Source organism: Melospiza melodia, chromosome 16, assembly GCF_035770615.1.
Source record: "Melospiza melodia melodia isolate bMelMel2 chromosome 16, bMelMel2.pri, whole genome shotgun sequence".
In the NCBI taxonomy this organism is placed as follows: domain Eukaryota; kingdom Metazoa; phylum Chordata; class Aves; order Passeriformes; family Passerellidae; genus Melospiza; species Melospiza melodia.
The window spans coordinates 4,764,072-4,787,400 of NC_086209.1; the positions used below are offsets into that span (position 1 = coordinate 4,764,072).

Genomic DNA, 23,329 nt, shown 5'->3' on the forward strand with positions numbered 1-23,329 from the left:
CCAGCCTTGGCTGGGGCTCCTGGGCGAGCACCCAGCAGCACAGGATGTCCCCCTGCTCTTGTCCCCACATCACACACTCCAGGTGACAGCTCACCAGCAGCACTGGCAGCAATGTGCCCCCATTCCAATTCTCTGTTTGCTCCCTGCCCGCAGCTGCCTCCAGAAGGAACGTGGGAGCTCCAGAGCTGCTCCCTCGAGCCCCATCATGCACAAAACACTTTATTTGCTGTGCAGTTGTCGTGGCAGTGGCCCTTGGGGACACCCAGCCCTGCCACGTGTGCTGCCTTGGGACAAAGCAGCCAGGAGGAGGAAAGGAGGGGAAAAAAGGAAATAAAAGCATCACACTCCATCAGGGGCAGCATTAACCAGAAGCTTTCCTACTCAGGATTCTCCCTCAGCCAGGGCAGCTGAGACACCCATGAGCAGGTGACAGTCCTGCTGCCAAGGGAATGAACCTCACCTGCTCCCACTGACTGGGACATCAGGACCAGACTCCACAGAAAACAAACACATCCAGAACACAAAGACTTTATTAAATATGCATTTTGGGGTCAGTGTTTCCAGATTTACACCAGCATATATGCCTTACATAGAAGTCATATTTTCCACAACCTGCCCATGAGAACACATCCAGTTTGGCCACCTCTCCTCCAAACACCTTCCAGCCACACTTTAAAGGTGGTGTGCCTTCCCAAAGTCATCCCTAAAATAAACCCCAAACACAAGCTTCCTCCACAACACATTAATACCTCTCAAAGGAGAGGAACCAGACAATTTCCCTCATTTCCTAGCCCCACTCACACCCCCTTACCCAGAACAGCTGTGCAAGGTCCCCTGGTGACCCTGCCACAGGACAGCATCCAGCACATCCCCCTGCCACAGCACCCAGTACACCACCCTGGCTCTGGTGTGCAGTGAATCCCAGCACTGTCCCCAGCTCAGCAATCAGCCCCAGGCTCAGAGCTGCAATTTCCTGGGGACAGTTATTTATCAGTTATTCATCAGTCCCTGTCCAGCTGCCAGATTTGCAGTCACGGCCGCTTGGTGCGGTGTCAAGCAGAAAACACCCGAGCTCTGATGTCTGTAAATAAGCTATTGGGACATCTGGATGACATGTAGATCCAGCTATAATTAGGTACAGGTGACACAGAGAGGTCCTGTTAAGCCTTGCCAAAATCTGCCCCCAGGGCCTGTGTGCACACCTCCAGCAGATGTGCTGGATGAGCCACCAAAAACATCTCAAAGTCACCTAAGAATCAAGTGTTAATAAACTCTGGAGAAGGGAACAAACAGAAAAGCTGTTAAACTGAGCTTGTTCACAGCTAAAGAGCATCTGGGTCAGGAATTTCCCTCACCCATGCTCTTGCACCATCACTGAAGTTGCAGCTTGGCAGCAAGACCGGGAGAGACACTTCTCCACTCCCCACTGCCAGGGGAGCCTAACAAATATCTATTTTCCCTGCCCTGTTTGGCACTATTGCTGTTGCTCTGAGGTTTTATAATCCAGGGAGACACCATGGGGAGGTTTCCCATGTAAATCTCTCTGGGAAAGAGCCAAGCCCCTGGATAAGCCCAGATGTCAGCAAGGCTCTCCCATGTGAACATCTGCAAACCTGCTGTGGCCGCAGGGATGGAGCTCCTGGGCCCTGCAGCTCCACTCCTGCAAGGGGGTCTGTGGCACAGGAGACTGGCAGCACCTCCTCCACCAAAGGAAGAAAAAGGAAGAAAAGGAAACCCAGCAGAAGTTTAGAAACACTCAGTGAGGAACAGACCACAGCAGTTAGCTGAGAACTTTATGAGGTCAGAGTTGGGATCTCCAAGGTGGGATGTGACCAGACTGGGACTGTAACAGGACCCCACACCCACAAACACTCAGTTCCTCAGGTTTGCATCTCCTCTGGCAGCCTGAGGGCACCTGCACCGACAGACACCTCCTGTGCCAGCCACCAGCTCTTCAGAGACCTCAGCTCTTCACAGCAGCTTCTCACACCCTCACTGTCACCAAGGCCTGAAGGACACACACTCTTGAGGGCCCACAGTGCAGAAAGCAGTCCTAGGCAAGAAAAAAGAGTTTCACTGCTGGCAAGTACATGAGAAATGCTCCTCTGCCTGCCCTCACCCACCCTGCCAGGTGAGCAGGGAAGGCTGGGCACGGGCTGTCATCTTCTGAGCCAGAGCCAGGTGTTGATGAGGCAAGCAGAGATCATCACAGAGTACACCAGGGCCTCCTTCTGCCTCCAGGCGTGGCACTGCTCCTCCAGCACACGCAGCCTCCCCGAGATCCTGGCCAGCTGCAAGGGAAGCACAGGAGCACTGTCACCTCCCACGTCAGCACCCATGGCACAGGAGGGAGGCACAGAGGGAGCTCTGCTCCTTCAGTGTAGGAGTGCCAGGGGTAGGATGGTCAGCATGGACAGAGATCTCTGAAGCCAGGGCTTGGAACTTGGGGTTTATTGCATTTATTGCAAAGGGCCTGGGTGCAGGGCCCTGCTGGGAGCTGCCAGCCACAGCTGAGAGCAGGCCCAAAGAGGGGGAGAGAGGTAAAGAGAAAGATGGCAAGAGAGTGGTGAAGAGGATAAGAGAGCAAAAGAGTAAAAGAGAGAGAAGTTCCCATTCCAATACCGTAAGTCTTCTTCTGTGTTGAATATTCTAATTCTCACTAGCCAATCTAACACAAGATACAAATCCTACAGCATTTCCATACAGCCTGTAAGAATCACTACATTACCACACTGTGTTACATTTTGAACCCTAAAAACTCCTCTTTGGGCCCCTTCTGCCAAGCTGTAGGGTCTGCTCTGACCCTTGGGCCTGCCTGCAAGCAGAGGGTGTTGTTCCATCAAAAGGGGATTACCTTCGGCTGGCCATGCCATTGTTTTCCAGTTGTTCAGTAACTGAGGGATCTCAAAGCTTGCTTTCATTTCCACCTTGCTTATAGTTTTCATATTCTCAGAATTTTTTGCCAGGCAATCGCATTTATAAGGCTTTCCTGTTCCATCTTCCCCAACACTTCAGGTCCTCCTTCTCTAAAGCAGAAGCCACCTTTGTGAGGGAGGAGTGGCAGCAGCACCTCGGGTCTGCAGCAGGTGCTTCAGGAGGATTCTTCCCTTCAGAGAGCATCTGAGCCCCTCTCAGTGCCACCAGAGGGGTCTGGCTGGGTCCTGCAGCCCCTCGGGGTAGGAGCTCCATGGATAACACACATGTAGGCAGGACCAATCTGACAGCACCAGCCCGCCAGGACTGAGCAGCTGTCCCAGCAGCCTCCTCACCCATCCCCTGTGGCTTTCCCAGCAAACAGCATTTGCAGCCCTTTGGCCCATCTCACCTGCCTTCTCATTGCTGCCACCTCGGTCACCCCCGCCTCCTCCGAGGTGCTCTCTGCAGCTGGCACGGGCTCCTGGGAGCTGGGGAAGGAAAGCAGAGATGCAGGGGGGACAGAACTGCTCGAGGGGTGCAGCTGACCCCCACAAACGCAGCGCTGCCCCAGGGAGCTGAGCCACGCAGTGTCACTGTGGTATTTTCTGAAAAATCCCATCACCAGGATTTCTTCTCCTGGGAAGCTGAGAGGCCTCAGAAAACAATGAAAACAATAATTACCTAATTGCTTGGGAATGTGGTCTGGAGATGGTTTCCCAACAGGTGCAGCTTTGATTGGTTCCATTAATTAAAAACAATGTGAATTGTTTTAAATTAAATACGAATCACAGCCAGCTGTGTCAGACTCTGAGGAGTCAGTCACAAGCTTTCATTATCATTCTTTTCTAGCCTTCTGATGTATCCTTTTCTCTTTCTTTAGTATAGTTTAACATTTCTAATATAATAAATAATATAGATAATGTAATATAATGTAATATAATGTAATATAATGTAATATAATGTAATATAATGTAATATAATTTATATGTAATATATTATATTACATGTAATGTATAATATAGTACAATATATAATAGAGTATAATATATAATATACATATTATATAATATATAATATATACTGTAATATAATATATAATTAATATAATATATAATGTATTTTAATATATTATATATTCTAGAATAGAATAATATTATATATAATAACATATAATATTATATACTATAATATCATATATCAGCCTTCTGAGAACATGCAGTCAAATTCTCACCTCTCACCTCATCCTGGGGACCCTCACAACACCACAGTGCAGGGAAGGTGTGCCCAGGCTGTGCTGCACCAGAAGAAGGCAAAGAGCCCCTGCACAGCACGCACTCATCTCTCCTGAATCCCCCCATGCACATTGGTACCCCTCCAGCATGCACCCAAAGGGGACAGACAGACAGACAGCACGTGCCAGGACAGGTAACAGGAAACACAGGCTTGTATTTCTTTAGAGGTGCAACAGAGAGAAAACATTTCTATAAAGCATCCACCCTCTGCAGTGCCAGGAATTCACTGAGGGCTGGGTAAAACATCTTTAGGGCCAGCCAGGTAAGCAGGTGTGACAGGACAGTGCTGGAATGGAGGGGTGATCCTGTCTGCATCTGCCACCAGCTGGAGGGAACTATCACTTTTTGCTCTTGTAGCACATTTTATCTGCAATTTGAAACATAAACAAGCAACCCAAATGTTCAGCACTTTCTTCCCTCCCTGGAAACCCAGGGAAGGAGCTGCTGCACTGGCAGAGGCAGCACAGACCACTGATGTCCAGGGCAGCCCCTGGAGGCACAGCCTCACTGCAGGGTCCACACCACTGAATCACAAAATAAAGCAGATCTACGGGGAGAAAAATATAAATTCCTGTCATCCTAGGCTAGCCCAAAGCCAGCTATTCTATCACCAATAACTCACATAGGCACTTACTGATCCCCTGGGGGTTACCAAGCCCCTAACCTCACTCCTTGGAGCCCTCCCTGGGGAGGAAAGGGTGTTTATCTCTGCCACATGATGCTGATCTCACTGAAGACAACCCCGAGATTCACTGAATCCCTGTCTGAAACTCCATTTGTGAGATAATACCTGCACAAAATGTAGCTGCAGTGTAAAATGACAGCCACAACAGAAAGAAAATGCAATTTTCCCCAGTAGAGAAGCATGAAAAAAGGACACATCCTGCAGCTTTTCACTCAAAATCCCAGTTGATACAGGTAGACACCCTTTAAAGTGGAGACTGGAAATTGCCTTCTGGTGACTCATACCCTTCAAGAGGTCACTGTCAGCCAGATATTCCAGGCTCTGTCTGAGACCAGACTTTGCTAAAATTTCAGGACAAACAAGACAGCACAGTCCTTTTGGTTTTTTTACTGTTGCACAGGGGTACAAAGCTGTCATACTGAGGGGATGTCTGCATCTAAAGGGATGTAAAGCACTAAGAAGAGGTGTTTGAAGGTGGCTGCTTCCAAAGGGAGATCAGTGCCTGGGGAGAAGCCCCAGAGTGACCCCAGTGCATCACAGCAGCTCTGCAGGCTACCATGGCCTGCATGCCCTGCACTGCCACAGGGAGGAGGGGGAAGGTCCTTTGCAGCCACTAACCAGATCTCTTGGCCATTAAGAAATTAAAATGATGTTCGAAGACAGCCTCAGCCTCCAGTTTTTAAGAGCAGAGACATCACTGGATCCTCAACAAGCAGCAGGCAGCTGGGGAGGGAAGGCAGGATGTGTCCCCATGATGGATGTGATGATGGATGCTGCTTCTCCTCCCTTTCTGCCTGGAGGCTTTGCTCAAGGAGAATGAGGAGTATTTAGCTGCTCCTGCAGGTGCTCAGCAGCCTCAGAGCAGTGGGGACACCTTAAGGCTGCAAGGACGTCTTTGAGCAAAGAGAATTCACTGCAGGTGCACAGATGAGGGTGGTGGAGATGGTTCCTCCAGCACATCTGGAGCGACTGAGGGCACTGCACACCTGCTCCAGGGACACCATAGCCTGGCCAGGGCACTGGCTGTGGGGTGAGTTCATGGAAAGGCTGATTAAGAGTGACCAAGGCACAGCCAAAGGTGTGTCTTGTCTCAGGGACAGCCCCTGGGTCAGGCCATCTGCTCTGGATTTCATTCCCTTCACACACCCCTCTTCAACAAGCTATAAAAGCACACAGAAAAATTTATCTTTGCTTAGCAGCAACCCCCCAGCAATGGCAGAGCAGGGCACAGGGCACTCAGGTGCCCAGGACTGGTGTTAAGCTGAGCAGCAGACTCAAGGCTGGGTTAGTGAGGCTCGCCCAGGCCCGGCACCCAGAGCTGGCACAGTGAGAGAGGCAGCCCAAGGCAGCCATGCAGGAGCATCCTGCAGCCCAGAGCTGGCACAGTGAGAGAGGCAGCCCGAGGCAGCCATGCAGGAGCATCCTGCAGCCCAGAGCTCACAGAGCTCATGCCCCAGCAAGGCCCAGCCCAGTCCCTGCAGGGTGACACAGAGCTGGCTCAGGACACGTCACCTGCACGGCCTTGGGTCCCACAGAGAGTCCTGGACACGCTGGAACAGCACCTGGCCCAGCAGGTACATGGTCTGGAAGATGTTCTGCATGGAGTAGATCCTGCCTGCCTCTGTGCAGAGGGGCAGTGGGGCACTGGGAGCAGGCAGGGCACAGGAGCCTGGCCTGGGTGCACACAGAATCATTCCTGTTACTCCCTGTCTCACACAGCCTGGCATGAGGCACTGCCCCTCATCCCTCCAGCAGCTCCAAATCTCTGGGCAATGCCACTGGCACCCAGATGGCATCACTGGGAGAACCCTCTCCAGCAGCCCCCAGGCTCAGAGGGACACCTGATTGCTCCAAAGCCAAGCACAGCTGTGTGCCATGCTGCTCTCCTGCCACGCAGGGCAGCTCTGGCCTTCCAGGGGGACAGCAGTCCCTGCTCCAGGACCAGCTCAGAGACAAATTCCCCGCTGCAGAGACTCTGGGGAACAACACAGCTGCCTTCAAAGCTGCCCACCACAAACATCCCCGGCAGCAAAGGCCACGTTCCTCTCTCATCCATGGATGAGCAGGACCTGCCAGGCACTGCATTGCTCTGGTTTGGATCCCCCTGTCCCTCCCAGAACACCAAAACAGCTCCAAAACAGCCCAGTGAGAGCAGATGCTGCTCCCCACCCACCCTGGGTGCTCTGGGCCCCTGCTCACCCCTCGTGGTGCTGTCCTAGGCTGTGCAAGGCCAGCTGGGCACTGTCACTCGGGGTCCTGTCCCTCCGTGTCCTGCTGCTGTGGTGGCCCTGTGGGAATGGAACAGAACCACGTCAGCACAGGGCTGAGTGCCCTGGGTGGGCTGCAGGGGCCCATCAACACAGGGAGAGCACTCAGGGAGCTCTGCAGGAGCCCCAGGCTGGTGATGCTGCTGCAGGTGGGGAGATGTGCCCAGAGCAGACAGAGGGTCCCCAGCAGGAGCCTGCTGAGCTGAGCTCTAGCCAGATCCAAAACCCTGAACCTAACCCACCCAGGATCAGCTCTCCAATTTCAGATCCAAAATCCTGAACCTAACCCACCCAGGATCAGCTCTCCAATTTCAGATCAAAAACCCTGAACCTAACCCACCCAGGATCAGCTCTCCAATTTCAGATCCAAAATCCTGAACCTAACCCACCCAGGATCAGCTCTCCAATTTCAGATCCAAAACCCTGAACCTAACCCACCCAGGATCAGCTCTCCAATTTCTCCAATTTCAGATCAAAAACCCTGAACCTAACCCACCCAGGATCAGCTCTCCAATTTCTCCAATTTCAGATCCAAAACCCTGAACCTAACCCACCCAGGATCAGCTCTGCAATTTCAGGGAGTTTGAAGCACTTGAGGAGGCAGACCAGCAGCTCCATCAGCCAAATCAAGTCTTTGCCTGCCCATGCCTGGGACCTCTGTTTGAAAGGTTCTCACACAAGGCTAAAATCTGCTTTTGGCTCTGGCCCCAGAACCCTTTACACTGCTGTAATGAACCAGCTCTGCCACATACTTCATCAAGAAGGAAAACAGGACTTAAAAAGCAGCAGCAGCAGCCAGTGGTGGGACTGCAGCTACCTTAGCCTGCCCCCTGCCCACAAAATGCAGCAGCAGATGTGATCAAGGTCCCACAGCACACAGGTGTGCACTGACTCTGGGGCAGAAAGAGACCCCCATCCCCACCCCCTCACTCTAGGGCCTCCTGGAGGATGAATCCTGCCTTGGGGTGGTAACAGCTATCTGGAGAACCCCGAATTTGGGACTGCTCCCCTTCCCCACCCCAGCACCCATCCCTGACCCCACGGTACCGCTCGCTTGCGTCGCTGGGCGCTGGCTCTGCTGGCTGGGGGCAGGAAAGGGACGTCCCCACAGGGCTCTGGGGACACGTGCACCACCACAGAGGGCACCTTCCTTGGCTGGGTCAGCAGCACTGGCCTCAAACCTGTGTCTGGTACCTCTGCAGGAAGGAGAGAGGGAAGAATTACACCAACCCGAACGGCCTCAGGAGAGGGAAGAGAGATGCACACACAAGCAGAGTCAAGCCTGTGGTTAGTGCCAGATGAACACCATGCCCTGGGCTTTTTGGGCAGCCCAGAGAGGCAGAGCCACTGCTTCAGGACAGCAAGGTTTCAGAGCTATTTGTCAAAGACAGGGCCAAACATCCTGCATCCCAAAGCAAGGACCCTCCCAAAGGCCAAGAGGGAACTGCAGGAGACACGGAGGGAGATGCTGCCACATTTTGCTCCTCACCTGTTGGAATTAAGGTGTAAGGGGATAGAATATAAGTAAATAAAAGTAGTCTAGAAAGTAATCTTACCCCCTAAAGAGTTGCAGCTGGATTAATTATTAAAGATTAGGAGCAGGCCTGATGTTAACAGGCCACACCTGTAGCAAATAAGAAGAGTGTTATAAAAGAGTGGATTGAGGAGAACTGGAGTCAGTTGGCTGCTGTGAGGATGAGGAAGAGTCAGTGCCTAGAGGAGATGCCTACAAGAAATATCAAGGAGGTATGAAACTAGCAATATGGAACCCTTGCAATGTAATGGCAATAGAACTCTTGCAATATAATGACAACATTAAGGCTCCTCCAGACCTCTGCTGGTGACCTTTTCCCATTTCTTCCCAAACCATCCAGCATCCTGCTCTGCACTATCTGCCCCCATCCTCTCCTCTAGCAAAGCACACAAAAAGGGGGTTTATAAAAGGGTTCTACTCCCTAGGATGTTTACCCCACCCCAAAAGACAACCCAGGGCTTTACCTGCCAGAGAAATCCTCTCAGGGATGTACATCCTAAAGGACGCAGGGACATCCTCTGCCACTGTGTCCCTGTCCCCAGGGCTGCAGCTCTCTGCCACCTTCAGCCTGGGGGGAACCTGCATCCTCTGGTTGATGGCCTCTGTGAAGAGCAGGTCACAGCGTGCCCGGTGCAGGTCCAGTCCCCAAAGCGGCCACATCTGGGGGTGAAACAGGAGAGATTACAAGGGACTGACCCCTGGAAAGTCACAGCTGGAATAATTACCAAAGAACAGCCTTGTCCTGAATGGGCCACAGCTGTGAATAATGAAGGTAAGGGTGATAAAAGGATGGGTTGGGTGGTTAGGCAGAGCCTGGAGGAAGAGGATCCTGAGGAAGAAGGAATAATCCAGAGAGACACAAAGAAGAATGAAACAAGGAAAAGAGTTGCTGCTACAAAAGATCTGCTGTGAGGTCAGTCTGGGTCTCATAAAATTAGAGCCTGCAGCCACAGTCAAACCAGGTAAAAGCCTCTGGTCATACCAAGGAAACATTTGCAGTCATACTCCAGCAGGAACAGCCAGCAGAGTCTGTCAGAGAAGCCAACAGCAGGAGTTTGCTGTAGTCACTCAGGATGGCTGAGCTGTGAAGAAGAATAAAGAGGGCCCCTTTTCATGTTGTTTAAATGAGAGTCTGTGCCTTGGCTCGTTTCTACCCCTAAGGAGAGGTCTGCTCCATCACACATCTTTGGAGATGTCCTCAGGTGTCCTGGAGGTTCACACAGAGGGAAAGAAAGCTGCAAAGTGGCAACAGGAGCAGCACTTCTGAAAGTGACAACAGAGACAGCTCTTCCTTCACCTGCACAGGGACAACACACCATGCTGTAAGACAGCTGAAACACAGGCAGAAACAGCCAAAAGACAGACCCTGCAGGAGTGGCCTGGGACAAGGGGATGTCCCACAGGGACAAGGCTGCAGGTGTCCTGGGAGCCATGGATGAGCTTAGCACCCACTGTCTCAACTGACAGCAAGGACAGGGCTCAGCACACAGCTCAGTGCTAGTGGAAAAAAATATCTTCCATCCAGAAGTAATGTTTTCTGGAGGGCTGGGATCAGTGTGCCCAAAAAGGTCCTTCTTTGCTTCTAGAAAAAATTCTCCACCCTAAGAGGGCACTTTGGACTCCCTCACCTTCCCCAGTCCCCTGCAACCCTTTAGGAAATCCCTGGGGAAGGACCATGGGACCTGTCCCCTGCAGCTGCCAGGCCTTGACACTCTGGGTACAGGAGGGTGGCAGAACCAGCTCTGCACTGCCACAACCAGCACTTCCAGTGATCACTCACCTCGTGCTGCTCCCTCCTCCTCTGCCATTAAAAACCTTTTAATTTCACAGAGATTTGCCCAGCAGCAGCAGTGGTGATTCCCTGCTTGCAGACAGAGTCCCTGTCCTGTGTTGGGTCTGTCCTGGAGGCACTGTGGGGACACAGTGGGGGCCCCACACCATTCCCACCACCTTGCCCAGCCCCAACCCAGGGGTCTCATCACACACACACACACACACACACACACACACACTCCCAAAACTCCAAAGAAACTGGATTTTTGCAGGCACCCCCTGCTCAGAAACAGGAGAATAACTCCTGGAATGGTCCCAGATGTGTCAGCCCCACAGGAGGAACCTGCCTCAGACCCCAGGCAGGGTACAGAGCCATGGAGAGCACCAGGATTCCCTTTCACTCTGTGGTGCTGCAGAGAAGCCTGTGCTGCTTTCCCAGCCTGTTCTCTGGGAAACCAGCTTATATTAATAACAGTAAATCTGGAGAGGGCAGAGCTGTTCATTTTCTAATCACCTGTGAAACCACTGCAGCTCCCAAGGAACAGAGGGATGGGAGGGGGTGAGAAGCAGGCTCTGAGACTGAGCTATTAAGAAAGAGGAGAAAAAAAAAATCAGCTGTCAAAACTCATAAGAACAAAATGCTTAAGTGGCTGGATTTCCTCCTTTAACTTTCTTTAGGGCTTTTTCAAGCTCTTGCCAAGCACCCCCACTCTCCTGGAGAGGCTCAGCTCTGCTTTGGCACTTCTCCTTGGATTTGCAGCGACAGGGAATTTCCGGCTCACTAAACCAGAGTGGCTTTAAGTCCTGCAAGCCAGGAAAACCTGCCCTGGGGAGGGAAACTCCACAGCCTCCCTCTCTGTGTCCCTCTCCAGCCCGGGACACCCCAAACGAGGCAGGCCTGCTGCAGCACACCCCGTTCAGGGTGAGGAGCTGGAGGGGCAGTGGGATTGCTCCCAGCTCTGCCCTGCGGCTCGGGGGCACCCCTGTGTCACAGACATCTTTTATGAAAAACCTTTTCTTTAGGATTTTTCCTCCTGAGAAGCTGAAAGGCCTCAGGAACAAAATGTAAACAATTATTATCTGCTGCGGTGGAATGCAACAGGTGGATCTGTGATTGGTCTCATGTGGTTGTTTCTAATTAATGGCCAATCACAGTCAGCTGCCTTGGACTCTGTTCGAGCCACAAGCTTTTGTTATCATTCTTTCTTTTTCTCTTCTTAGCTAGCCTTCTGATGAAATCCTTTCTTCTATTCTTTTAGTATAGTTTTAATATAATATATATCATAAAATAATAAATCAGCCTTCTGAAACATAGAGTCAAATCTTCATCTCTTCCCTCATCCTAAGACCCCTGTGAACACGGTCACACCCCTGACACGGCAGGGCTCTCGTCTGGCTCGGGGTGAGCCCTCTGGCCCGGCACGGCTCCGGGGACACACACAGCACAGGGGGGTCCCTCGCCCTCCCGGCCCTGGGGACATCCCGGCGCTGGCCCGGGGTGGCTGTAGCGGCCCGCAGAGCCCCGTGGGAGCGGACAAGGGGACACTGCGGGCCGGGGAGGGACACGGGACACTTACTGTGTAGCGCACACCGACGCGACTTGTCGGACCTGTAAACAGCCGGCACGGGATGGGGCGGTGCCAGCGGGGGCAGCCCGGCCCCCTGGTAATGAGCTCGGCCTCCGGTATCCAGCCCGGCCCCGGTAATGAGCTCAGCCCCCGGTAATGAGCCCTGCCCCCGGTATCCAGCCCGGCCCCGGTAATGAGCTCAGCCCCCGGTAATGAGCCCGGCCCCCCCGGTGTCCAGCCCGGCCCCGGTAATGAGCTCAGCCCCCGGTACTGAGCCCGGCCCCCGGTGTCCAGCCCGGCCCCGGTAATGAGCTCAGCCCCCGGTAATGAGCCCGGCCCCCCCGGTGTCCAGCCCTGCCCCCGGTGTCCCGCCGCTACCCCCTCGCTTAAAGCCGCAGCCGGTGGTTAACGCGTTGCGACTCATGCTGGTGCCACCTCCCCCGGGAGCCCTCCTGTCCCCAGCCCTGCTCAGAACACAGGGATTGCTGTCGCCAGGACCTTCCCCATGTCCGCAGCCCCGCTCCCCGCAGTCCCCGCAGCCCCCGGGCCAGCAGAGCCCCGGGCCGCCCCGTGCCCGAGCTAATCTCTGCCCTCCGCAGCGATAAATGATCCCCTCGGGATTAACGGCACTTTTAAACACTTTCTGAATGCGGACAGGGTCCAGGACCTGACCGTAAAATCTGGGTTTGAAAGGACTTAAAATAAATCCCCCGCTGCCCTAGTCTTGCTATTTAAAGGGGATTATCTAAGGGGTTTAGGAGCGCACAGAGGACGGCAGGACAACCTGTGCACCTCAATCCCCTCAAAGACCCTCAGAAAACCTTTCTGCATCTCACCTGCCGGCAGCTCGGGGCACGCAGGACCTCTTCAGGTTTCTCAGACCTCACCACACGGCCAGGTGAAGTTCAGGGCTCCAGTTGGGTGTCTGGGGTTTGCTCCTGGACGCTCCCATCCTCACTGGGGACAGTCCAGCAGCCGTGGTGGGGGTTATTGGTATCACTGTCCCCCACAACACCCTTTGTGGGAAAAAGCCACCCTGTGCCAGTCAGACAGTGAGGGTTTTTTAATAAATACCTTTTTTGGTTTTTTTTTTTTTTTTTTTTGCACAGAAATATACCAAGTTTTACAGAATACAAACTGCAGGGATAATGACCGAGCATCAAAGACAGAGGATGCAGAGCACCCTTGTGTCTCCCTCTGCTGTTCTCTAGCTCTGGCCCTGAGCTGCCAGCTCTCCCCATAACCCCACCCTGCTAAGGCTGGGGAGGGGACAGACGAGGTGCCAGCATGTCCTGCCCCAGGAGCAGCCAGGCTGGGCAAGCCCCAGCTCTGGGCTGAGGGCACCAGCTGGAGGGCATCACTGGGGCCGGGCGGGGTGCAGGCCACTGATGGATGGACAATAGCCTTTTGGTGCTGGTGGAGAGGCTGCTGCTGGGTGAACAGCGGGTGGTGGCAGTGCTGGGAGCTTCTGGGCTGCTTCTGGGGAGTTGGAGGACAACCCTTGGATTAATCCATCAGATGTGACTGGGGAAGGGCAGCCCCGTTGCCTGGACCCTACAGGCAGCTGCCCAGGGAAAGGGGACACAGATCCCACAGCAAAGCTCCCTGCTCTGCCCTGCCCTGGCGACACAACCACCTGAGCAGGGTTTGGCCCTGCTCCTGACTGTCAAGGCAGGGTCCTGTGGCTCCTGCCCCTGTCTGCAGGACTTCCAGGCCACAGCCCTGGGCACAGCCCACCCGAGAGGTCAGGAGGAGAGTGGGGTCCCTCATCCCACTGTACCTGCTCTGGAGGACAAAGAGCCCCAAAGAGAGGAGCCAGGCAGGGCAGAGAGGTGTGGGATAGGGAGAGGGGAGGTTCGGCCTGTCTGCAGGCTCTCACCTCTGGGGCAGACACCAGATAGGAGAGAGCTGAATCCCCATCACTTAAAGCCATGAGACCACAGTTGGCTCGGGGTCAGAGAGGACCCCCTTGGCCAGCTCTGCAGCAGCCACACCTCCAGCTGCTCAGCACCCACAGGGGGAGAGCAGAGAGCATCAGGAAAAGGCCCTGCTACTCCAAAGTCACTTACCTCAAGTACAAGACCACCACGAGCCCTTTCTCCCTTTCCAAAGAGATCCAGGAGATCAGAGAGCACCTTCTAGCTGCTCCTCCCTGGTCTCCACACAGCAAATATCCCTACAGGTACCACAGTGTGGCCCGGGCTCCCCACTCCCACTCGGCAACAAATCCACGTGGGGGAATCACCATCTCCCCACAGAGCTGGCCCCACCAACTGCAGGGATGGACAAAAATTTGTCACACCAATCCTGCATCTCCATCACCTAATCAGAGCCCTGAGAAGAACAGGGCCCAGAACATGGGGTGAGGCTGAGCAGCAGCCCAGGGAGGCAGCAAGGCTGCTCTAATCATGGGAAATGTTATGTCTGTTGGAGGGGGAAGTGAGGAAATCAAATGCACCATGGGGAGACCCCCACATTGAGCCAGGAACAAGCTGCTGCTCTGCTCTGGCTGCTACAGCACTTACGTGAGTGGGGAGTGAGGGGCAGGAGACGGCTCCAGAGCCATCCCACAGCCAGCCCTGCCTCACCCCACCTGGGGACAGCCATTTTTGGTTAGGAGGGTAAGGCTATTGTGTGATGGCACCAGATTGTACAGGTGAGATGGGGGCCTGACGAACACCTGAAGGGGGTGCCAGGCACGGCGAAGGGAGGGTGGCTGGGTGAGTGTGACAGTGTGAAGAGGCAGCAGGGAGGCACACCCGCTATTTGCCCGCGGCGGGGGCCGTGGCCACGATCTCCTCGTACTTGGGCGGAGGCTCGTTGTAGGAGACGCTGGTCTCCTCGCCGCTGCTGCTGCTCTCCGGGTGGCCCGTCACCTCCTCGTAGGAGGGCGGGGGAGTGGCGCTGGACAGTCTGGAGAGGACGGACACGGAATGCTCGGGCGGGCACAGGGTGCTGTCTGCCTGGGGGGTGCCCCCGGCCCGGGCATCCCCAGCCCCGCGGCCGCTGGCTTCCCGCTGGTACTGGGTCTCCCCCTGGCTCTGCGAGCGCTCCCGGTACACCATGACCCTGGGCAGGCTGCGGCCCGTCCGGCTGGCCAGGTACCGGTTCTGGGCGTAGGAGGGGCGGTGGCGGGTGGCCTTCTGCAGCTGGCACCTCCAGATGATGAACAGGGCGATGACTATGAGGAGAGCCACTCCCAAGAGGGGCACCACCACGTACATAGCGTCAGAGCGCTCCGTGCTGTGCCCGGGGTCCTTGACAGAGTACACAGAGCTGGTGTAGCCTTTCCAGAACTCCATCTGTGACGGGAACAGAGAAACAACCATCAAACAACCACCAAACAACCATCTAACAACCATCAAACAACCACCAAACAACCATCACGTGCTGCAGGTGACAGAAGGACCCCACCCACCACCAGCAATAACTACTGCTCTCCCCAGGCCCACAAAAGGAGCAGTGTTTTGAATGTCTGCTACTCTTTCAATTTAAGGTGCTGTGGGACCAACACAGAAGGTCCCGGGAACATCCCTCAGTATCCCAGAGCAAGCAGGGAAAAATTTATTCCCCACCAAGCCCAGCCTAGAGAATCATGGACAAGATTTGCCACATGTGCCATGGGAGCACCAGCTCAACCTGCAGCTGTGGGCAGGGAGTCCTGCATCCTGCAAAAGCAATGCCTGAGAAGGGAAAGCCATGCTGGGAAGTGAGGCCACAACATGCTGCCTGCAGCCAGAAGAGGACAAAAGGGACAGGAGAGGCTGTTCCCCTTGTGCTCTCCCTCTGTCTGCAGCCTGCTGAGGGTGAGCCCTCCCACACGCCCTGGGACACACATGCAGGACACACGCACCGTCTTCTCCTTGTTCTCAAACACCTCCTTGACCTCCTCGTAGCTGCAGACCTCCTCGATGCACTCCCGCTCGATGGTGCCCTGCCGGATCTCCTCCAGGAAGCCATTGGCTCTGGGAAAGCGTTTCAGCAGCGAGTGGGCATTCCTGGCCCCCAAGAACACTGCAACACACAAGGCACAGACATTGTGAGCAGGGACAGATACCCATACCCCATAGCTGGCCTCTGCCCAGCCAAGCTTTCCAACCCAGCTTCCTGATGCCACACTAAAAACCCAGGACTACAATCAGGTAGGACAGCAGGTGGGACAGCCAAAGGGGCACAGCACTCTTGGGGTCTGCACAGAGACATGGCACCAGGAGCCCTCCTGTCAGGGCTGAGGTGCTAGAGACACCAGAAGCGGCAGCTGCAGCCACACAGAGCAACTGAGGTATAGACAAAAGGCTCCAAAAATATTGGTTTTCAACCTTCTGCCCCTGATGGATTTCATCTTTCTGCCCCTTTGCTGCAGGGCAAGGGAGATCCCACCAGGAGAGCAAGACTGGGACACAGAGCTGTGCCAGGACATGGGGCCAGCACCAAGAGGGACTCAGAGCCCACAGTTCAACATGACAGCCTGCTAGGAGCTGGTGTCCCTGCTGCCAGCTGCTCAGCATCATGCAAGCTCAGGTGGCATCAAGGACTCTGTCCAGGCCCCAGAGAAACCCCTGTCTTCTCCCAGGCCCAGGAGAACAAGGGCAAACATCCCTGAAACAGAGGGACAGCACAGGGGGATGTGAGTCAGGGGCCTGAGCAACCTCTCCTCACACAGCAGCACATTCTCATCCCCACTATGTTTTGGTGCAGAGGCCTCACAAACTTTCCTCTGCTCCCAAAGCCTGGGAGACTCCTCAAGTCCTCCCATAGTGCATGCAGTCCTGAAGCCAGGAGCAGGAACAGCACCTTCCTGCCTGCAAGAGGGACACCAAGGCCTCTCTCCATATCCTGCAGGAGGGACGCCTCCAGGGGGTGCAGGAGGCCAGCACCTGCCAGGACCTGCAGCAGCACAGGAGGCAAAGAAGCTGTTTGCTCAGAGAGCAGAAACTTCACGCAGAACATGATCCTTCCAGGATCCAAACACGCATTTCATGAATGAGTGTTTCCACAATGCAGTTCAGCACACTCAGCTCTAGGCTGCTTCCAGCTCTTCCCACCAAGCCACAAAATCCTGCTGCTTCCCTTGGGAAGATGAATCAGTTCAGCTGGGTGATCCACAGGAACATACTGACCTCCTTCACCCTCAGGCTCAGTCTTCCACTGGATCAACAAGGTGAACCCATTCACACAGCAGCAGGAGTATCAGAGGAGGCAGGGGGACACAATCTCCCATCTGACCAGCTTGGTGCTAACAAAATACTGGCTCCACAAGCAAAACAGTCAGTGAAAAGCCACCAACTTCTCTCCTTAGGAGCCTTTTGCCAGGGAGAAAGGCAAGTTTCCTTCTGCTTTACCTTCCATGTATCCTGCTGCTGAAACAATACAGCAAGGTATTTGTGGGAGTATTTGGAAATATCAACAGGGACAAGATCATGGTGAAAGAAACAACTACTACTGTGCTACACCAGCCTGGGCTTGGAGGCACTGAGCTGCTTTTGTGCTGTGTAGGTGCATCTTCCCCTTGTGATTTATTAATGCCTTGCTTCTGTGAGAGTTTGCAGAGGGCTGAACCACTGAGGTGTGAATGAAGAGCAGCATGAATGATGTGAGTCACAGATCTTCCCTCAGAATCGACTTTATTATGCAAACCATTTTTTTTTTTACAAGGACAACCGAAAAAGCATTTTCAAGAGGCACAGAAGGCTTCTTGCAGAAGGGCAGGGATCAGCTTGCCTTGGCTTTCACAGTTGAGGGCTATGCTGGCTGCAGAGGGAACAGGCTGGCAGGCTGACCTTGTCTTGAGCCTTTCCAGAAGGAGATGAAATTTTACAAAGACAACATTCACTCTGCAAATGTCCTGTACTTTGCTGGAGAAGTCTGGCCTCACCTCCTTTGCCTCCCACCTTGATCAGGCCGTGGTATAAACTCTCCCCTCCTTGGCACTTAAGCCTGAGACTTGGATTTCAACTTCCTCAGCACATCCTAGAGCAACAGGCTTGGCTGCAGATCTCACTGTCAGGGTTTTCCATCCATCCCTGCAGAAAGCAGTCACTGGACCCCTTCCCTGCTTTGCCATGCTGAGCTGGCCACTAAGGTAGGAAATAAAAACAGACACACAGGCAGGCAGGTATCAAAAGCACTGTCCCAACTGCAAGCATGCTGTGACAGAGGTGTGTGTTTTTCCCCACATGCAGTTTCCCTCAGGGACATAGAAATGGCAGGAGAGCAGAAACTGAGTCACTGCTCCCTCCCCCTGAAAGTGCAAAGTGGCTCAGGACCAGAGCAGGAAAACCAGTGGCCCTCAGGAAACCTCTCATCTCTGCTGGATCCCCAGCTGACATGAAGAGCAGCCAGTCCTGTCCCCAACCCAGGGGGCTGAGGGGACCTGCCAGTGCCCAGCAGCCCCAGTGCTGATCCCCTGTGCCTCTCCAAGCCTCCCCACACCAGCTGGAGAACCGGTGCTCAGGAAAGATCAGAGCTTTTAGGCAGGGGAAGCAGGAGCAAGGGCTGGGTTCACCTCAGCCCTTTCCTGCTGGCTTTGCTGAGGTGCTGCTGGCCCCTGGTGGACACCACCCCATGTCTCAGCTGCTCTGCTTGGGGGGGACACCCTCGGGCTGCTTCTCTGGGGAAGGACTGTGGCTGTGCCTGCAGAGGGACAACCAGGGATGGCAGGGAGCATGGGATGGAGAACCTGCCCATCACCACATCCCCCCTGCACATCAGGGTCACCATGAAGGGGACGCTGCCACCACAGGGGACACTTTCCACCACAAGGACATGCTGGTGAGCCAGCACTGAGCTCTGGGAAGGAGGAAAGGCAGCAGTGGAGGAAGGCAGGGACCCAGCTGGGCATCCTCCTCATTAACTGAAGATTAAAGCAGCCTTTTAAAAGCACTGCCTGAAGATCTCTGCTCCCTCCCGCACCAGCACAGCAGAGATAATGAAAGAAGGCATACCTGTCATCCCTGAGGTCCTCCTCCTCCTCCTCCCCAGCGTGGCTACTGCCTCCACCTTCACAGCTGGCTCTGGTGGCACTCCAAGCAAATCCTGAGATCCCAGACAGATCTCTCCATCTCCATCTCCTCCTCACACTCCCATCACACCAGGGCATGCAGCCTCCATGCAGGCTGCCCAGGAGAGCCAGAGGGAGGCTTGAGCCCAGCTCTGGACAGGCCACACGCCCCTCTGCAGCCCTGCCAGGCTCAGCCCATCTTTAGTGCTGGCCCAGCAGTGCTCTGGGTGTGGCACAGCGAGCTCGGGGTGGGGCTGGGCTCGGCAGCATGCACAGAACACAGAGCCCCGGTGCCACCGGGCACACAGGGCAGTGTGGCCCCCAGGGTGGGCACTGCCAGGGTGCCAGCCATGGGCACCAGGAGCACTGCTGATGAGAGATGTCAGAGCAGACAGGCAGCCCAGAGAGCCCTGGGGAGGCCCTTCCTGCACAGCAAGCAGCACACAGAGACAGAAATGCTGCAGGGGTCAGACCTTCAGCACCTCCTCTCGACTCCCACCTTGCAGAGGGGAGAGAGAAGCACAAGTCAGGCCGGACCTCAGACCTCACCCAGGGCCAACAGCTGATGGCAGCTGCTCCCCAGAGACAATAACACCCCCCAAAATGCACAGGCACCCCTTTGTTGAGAGGCTGTCAAACATCCCCTTCTCTCCAGCACCACCGGCCCCTCTCCACCTTGCCTGGGAGCACTTACTTGCCATGCTGCCTCACTCGGCCAGGGGGGCTCCTGCCTACCTGCAAGGAAAGAACACAGAGAGTCACTGACAGCTTACATTTCCACCCCAGTTTCAAAGCCCAAGCCTCCATCACCCAGGATCAGATTGATGCAGAAAGCATAGTGCTGAGCAGTGCACCCATGGCAGATCCAGCCCAGCAGTGCCCCTGCAGAGAGCCAAGGATTCCAGCTGCCTCCCTGCTCCTCACCTGCCTGGAGGGGCTGGAGGGGCTCAGGGCACCCTCAGCTCCCAGGGAGAAGCAGGGCCCTTGCAGACCAGCAAAGGAGGAAGGGAAAAACTGGATGAAGGATAGACCCCGTGTCTCACCAGCAGACAAGATGACCTGCATGCCACAGACTGCTGGGAGCAGCCTGGTGCTCTTCCCTTCCACAAGAGATTGATGGATACAGGTGAAGCAATCATCTTATTTTAGAGCAACTTCACAGACGTGCCAGTTCTCACTTCTGCAACTCCTACCCACAATCTGGTTGCTGGGCCAAGCTAAGGGCAGCAACAGAGTGACAGAGCTGCCTGCACAGCCAGGACAGCAGCTCTCCAGCTGGACAAGCAATTTTTGTGCTTCAAAAGCAAAACTGAACTAAACAAAACCCCACAGAAGTCAAACTAAGCCCTGCAGAAGCAGAGGATATCTGCTTGTTTTCCATGCTTTGTCTTTTCCCTGTGCTCAATGCCCCATGGATCAGAGTGCACTGGGCTGGCTATTGCTGTGTGTGACACTTGCTGTGGCAAAGCCACAACTCTGTCAGGAGACAGAGGGGACAGGACTGCCCAGCTCCTGCAGGGATTTATTGCAGATGAAGGAGCAGGCATGGTTGGAAACAGCAGGAACTAAACCACACGCCGGTGTCAGGCCCAGGACTTCAGATATCCAGTTATTCCCAAAGCACTTGGATCTGCTCTGCTGGGGTGAGGTGAGGGACAGCACAGAGCTGCTCACAGGGTCAGCAGGGCTGGAAACACACTTCTCCTGTCACACGAAAGGCAGGCACCCAGAAGGGCAGATGCTGCACAGCAGCACACCTCACAACAGCCACCTTCCAGCAAATGCAGCCCCTCTCCCTGCCAGCATCAGGTTTGCTGTGCTTTCCAAGGCTCCTACACCTCAAAGTGCCAAGAGGGCATGCAAGCCTGGAGCTGTGTCCAGAGAGAGAAAGCAGCTTCTTCCCAACAGTGTGGGAAGCTCAGATGGCAAACCTCAGGCTGGAGTTGAAGCAAAAGCAAAGGAAAGCAGCACCAGAAGTACACAGGAGAGGTCTGCTGCTTCCAGTGCCCCACAGCCCAACCCTGCTTCTCTGAGCCCTTCTGGGGGATGTGAGAGGCCTCTGGATCCATGAATTCCCCCACAGGCTCTGGGCAGGGACCACCTGACCCACTTCTGCTGTCATCAGTTCTTACAGAGACCCAAAGCCCCGGGATAAAAAAGAAAGCACAGCACAGAGCACATGCCACAGTTTCCACACAAACCCTCCTTGTTACAGGCATCCTCCCCCTCTGATGGACAGGAGAACAAAGACACAGAAAGAAGGATATTCTCACATCACACACCAGACAACAAATTTAATGCTGTTTCATTTCATTTACACTCTTTTACTTTGTTCCACGTATCTGTGTCAGTGCACCCAGTGCCACAACCAGGGAGCTGCACACAAGCCTCCAAGCACAAACAATGCCGGTGAGAAGGGCAGACGTCCCAGCCGCTTATTTTTATTTCCACATGCAAATTCCTGGCCACCTCCCCTGGCTCCAGCGAGCAGGAAAAGCGGGAGCAGCGCACACGCTGACGCCGAGGGGAGCAGCATCCCTCCTGCCCCCACGCAAGCCGAGAGAAGCCTGAAGCTGGAGGCTGACCGAGCAGACGCCCACCCATTCCCGATGCCCCCCCTCCGGCTTCCCATCCTCTATAAATACCCCATCGATAGGAGGTTGCTAAGGCAACCGTGGGGAGGCGCGGGGGATGCAGCCATGGGAGTGAGGATGCTGCAGTCGCACATTTGTGTCTCCCCCAGGCTCCCCCCATCCCCGCCCCCGCTCCCGTCACTGCTGCCAAAGGAGGAAATCGTGCCGGGAAAACACGGAGCGCGCTGGAGCCGGCTCCCCGCGGGCCCCGAGGGGACGTGGGGGTCCACAATGGCAGGAGGCACCTCCTCGACCGGCTGGGGGCGGCCCAGTCCCCCCGAGCCCCCAGTGCCGCGCCATGCACGCAGGGAGGGTGCTGGCAGTGCCAGCATCACGTAGCCGCGGTGCCAGCTGGATGCCAGCAATATTGGGGCTTTTCCGTGCCAACATCCACGGCGAGGAGAAGAGGCTACGCCGGCTACGCCTGACAGGGCAGGAAGCCTCTCCCTCCCAAAACAGCCGTCACACCCCAGCCTGCTCCCTGCCTGCTGCTCACGCTGCCCTGGCAGTGCCAGCCCGGCCCCTCTGTGCCCAAACCCAGCTCCAATGATTCCCACTGTGCTCGGCTTATCGAGCCACCCCACGGCTGGGACCCCCAGCTCACCTGTCACCCTGCAGCAGGGACCCCCAGCTCACCTATCACCCCACGGCTGGGACCCCCAGCTCACCTGTCACCCCACGGCTGGGACCCCCAGCCCACCTGCCCAGGTGTGCAGGGGCTTTCCAGTCCCCCCTCAGCCTTCATTGCCACCCCACGGCAGAGCCCTCAAGCCCAAGTGCCACCCCACAGCTGAGACCCCCAGCTCACCTGTGACCCCACAACAGGGACCCTCAGCTCACCTGTGACCCCACAACAGGGACCACCAGCTCATCTGCTACCCCATGGCAGATCCCCCTTGCCTACCTGTCACCCCACAGCGGGGTCCCCTAGCTCACCTGCCCCCCTATAGCGGGGTCCCCTAGCTCACCTGCCACCCCATAGCGTGGTCCCCTTCCTCACCTGTCTCTATAGCGGGGCTCCCTATCTCACCTGCCACCCCATAGCGGGGTCCCCTATCTCACCTGTCACCCTACAACAGAGACCCCCATGTCCCCTGTCACCCCACAGCAGGGTCCCCCAGCCCCACCTCCCCGGCTGTGCGGGGTCCTTCCAGCCCCACCCTCCGCCCCACCGACACGTCCTCCTCGTCTCTGCCGCTCTGCTGTTCGCCGCGCGCCCGGACACGCCGCGCCAGTCCCAGCGCTCCCGTCTCCCCTCTCCGCGGCAGCAGCCCCTTCATCCCCGCTCCAGCCCCAGAGCCGCAGTCCCAGGGCTCCGCTGTCCTCCCCCCGGCCCCGCGGCCGCACCCGCGCCCCGCCGGTACCTCATGGCGGCCCCGCGCCCGCCGCACCCGCTCCCTCCCGCCGACGGGCTGGGGAGGGCAGGCCCCGCCCCCGACACGCCCCGTCCCGCCCCTCGACCAATCGCGTCCCTCCGCGGCCCGCGCGCGCCGCCTTCCTCTTGCAATGGGGATGCGGGGCGGGGGAGTGGGCGTGGCCACGCGCTCCTCCCCCAGCTCGGGGGATGGATCGGCAGCCAATCAGAGCGCGCTGCGGCTGCCGGGCGGTGCCGCGGTGGCCGCTGGGAGCTGTAGTCCTGAGCCCCGCCGTGTTTCCGCGGA

The 23,329-nt window shown here is 55.6% G+C and overlaps 2 protein-coding genes across 6 annotated transcripts; both read right to left on the reverse strand.

Annotated features, from left to right (window-relative positions):
• Positions 1–512: 512 nt before the first annotated feature.
• Positions 513–12,181, reverse strand: LOC134425610 (fetal and adult testis-expressed transcript protein homolog). Of its 4 annotated transcripts, none has more exons than XM_063170357.1 (8): positions 12,045–12,181; positions 9,677–9,776; positions 9,159–9,354; positions 8,208–8,356; positions 7,093–7,181; positions 6,406–6,567; positions 3,326–3,404; positions 513–2,291 (listed from the first exon to the last, which is right to left on the reverse strand). In XM_063170357.1, the coding sequence occupies exons 2-8, from the start codon at positions 9,695–9,697 to the stop codon at positions 2,160–2,162; spliced, it is 828 nt and encodes a 275-aa protein (XP_063026427.1). In that variant the 5' UTR covers positions 9,698–9,776; positions 12,045–12,181; the 3' UTR covers positions 513–2,159. The 4 variants fall into 4 exon arrangements, with proteins under 4 accessions (XP_063026427.1, XP_063026428.1, XP_063026426.1 ...); XM_063170358.1 differs by having other exon boundaries at positions 9,677–9,991; XM_063170356.1 differs by lacking the exon at positions 12,045–12,181 and having other exon boundaries at positions 9,677–10,684.
• A 924-nt stretch (positions 12,182–13,105) lies between these two features.
• On the reverse strand, positions 13,106–23,089 carry PRRG3 (proline rich and Gla domain 3). 2 transcript variants are annotated; one of them, XR_010029730.1, is made up of 5 exons: positions 20,079–21,754; positions 19,730–19,770; positions 18,980–19,534; positions 17,927–18,112; positions 17,643–17,827 (listed from the first exon to the last, which is right to left on the reverse strand). XR_010029730.1 is itself a non-coding variant. In XM_063170360.1 (4 exons), the coding sequence occupies exons 2-4, from the start codon at positions 19,734–19,736 to the stop codon at positions 14,798–14,800; spliced, it is 708 nt and encodes a 235-aa protein (XP_063026430.1). In that variant the 5' UTR covers positions 19,737–19,770; positions 23,033–23,089; the 3' UTR covers positions 13,106–14,797. The 2 variants fall into 2 exon arrangements, 1 of the variants encoding a protein (XP_063026430.1); XM_063170360.1 differs by lacking the exons at positions 17,643–17,827; positions 17,927–18,112; positions 18,980–19,534; positions 20,079–21,754 and adding exons at positions 13,106–15,337; positions 15,889–16,049; positions 23,033–23,089.
• Between the last annotated feature and the right edge of the window lie 240 nt (positions 23,090–23,329).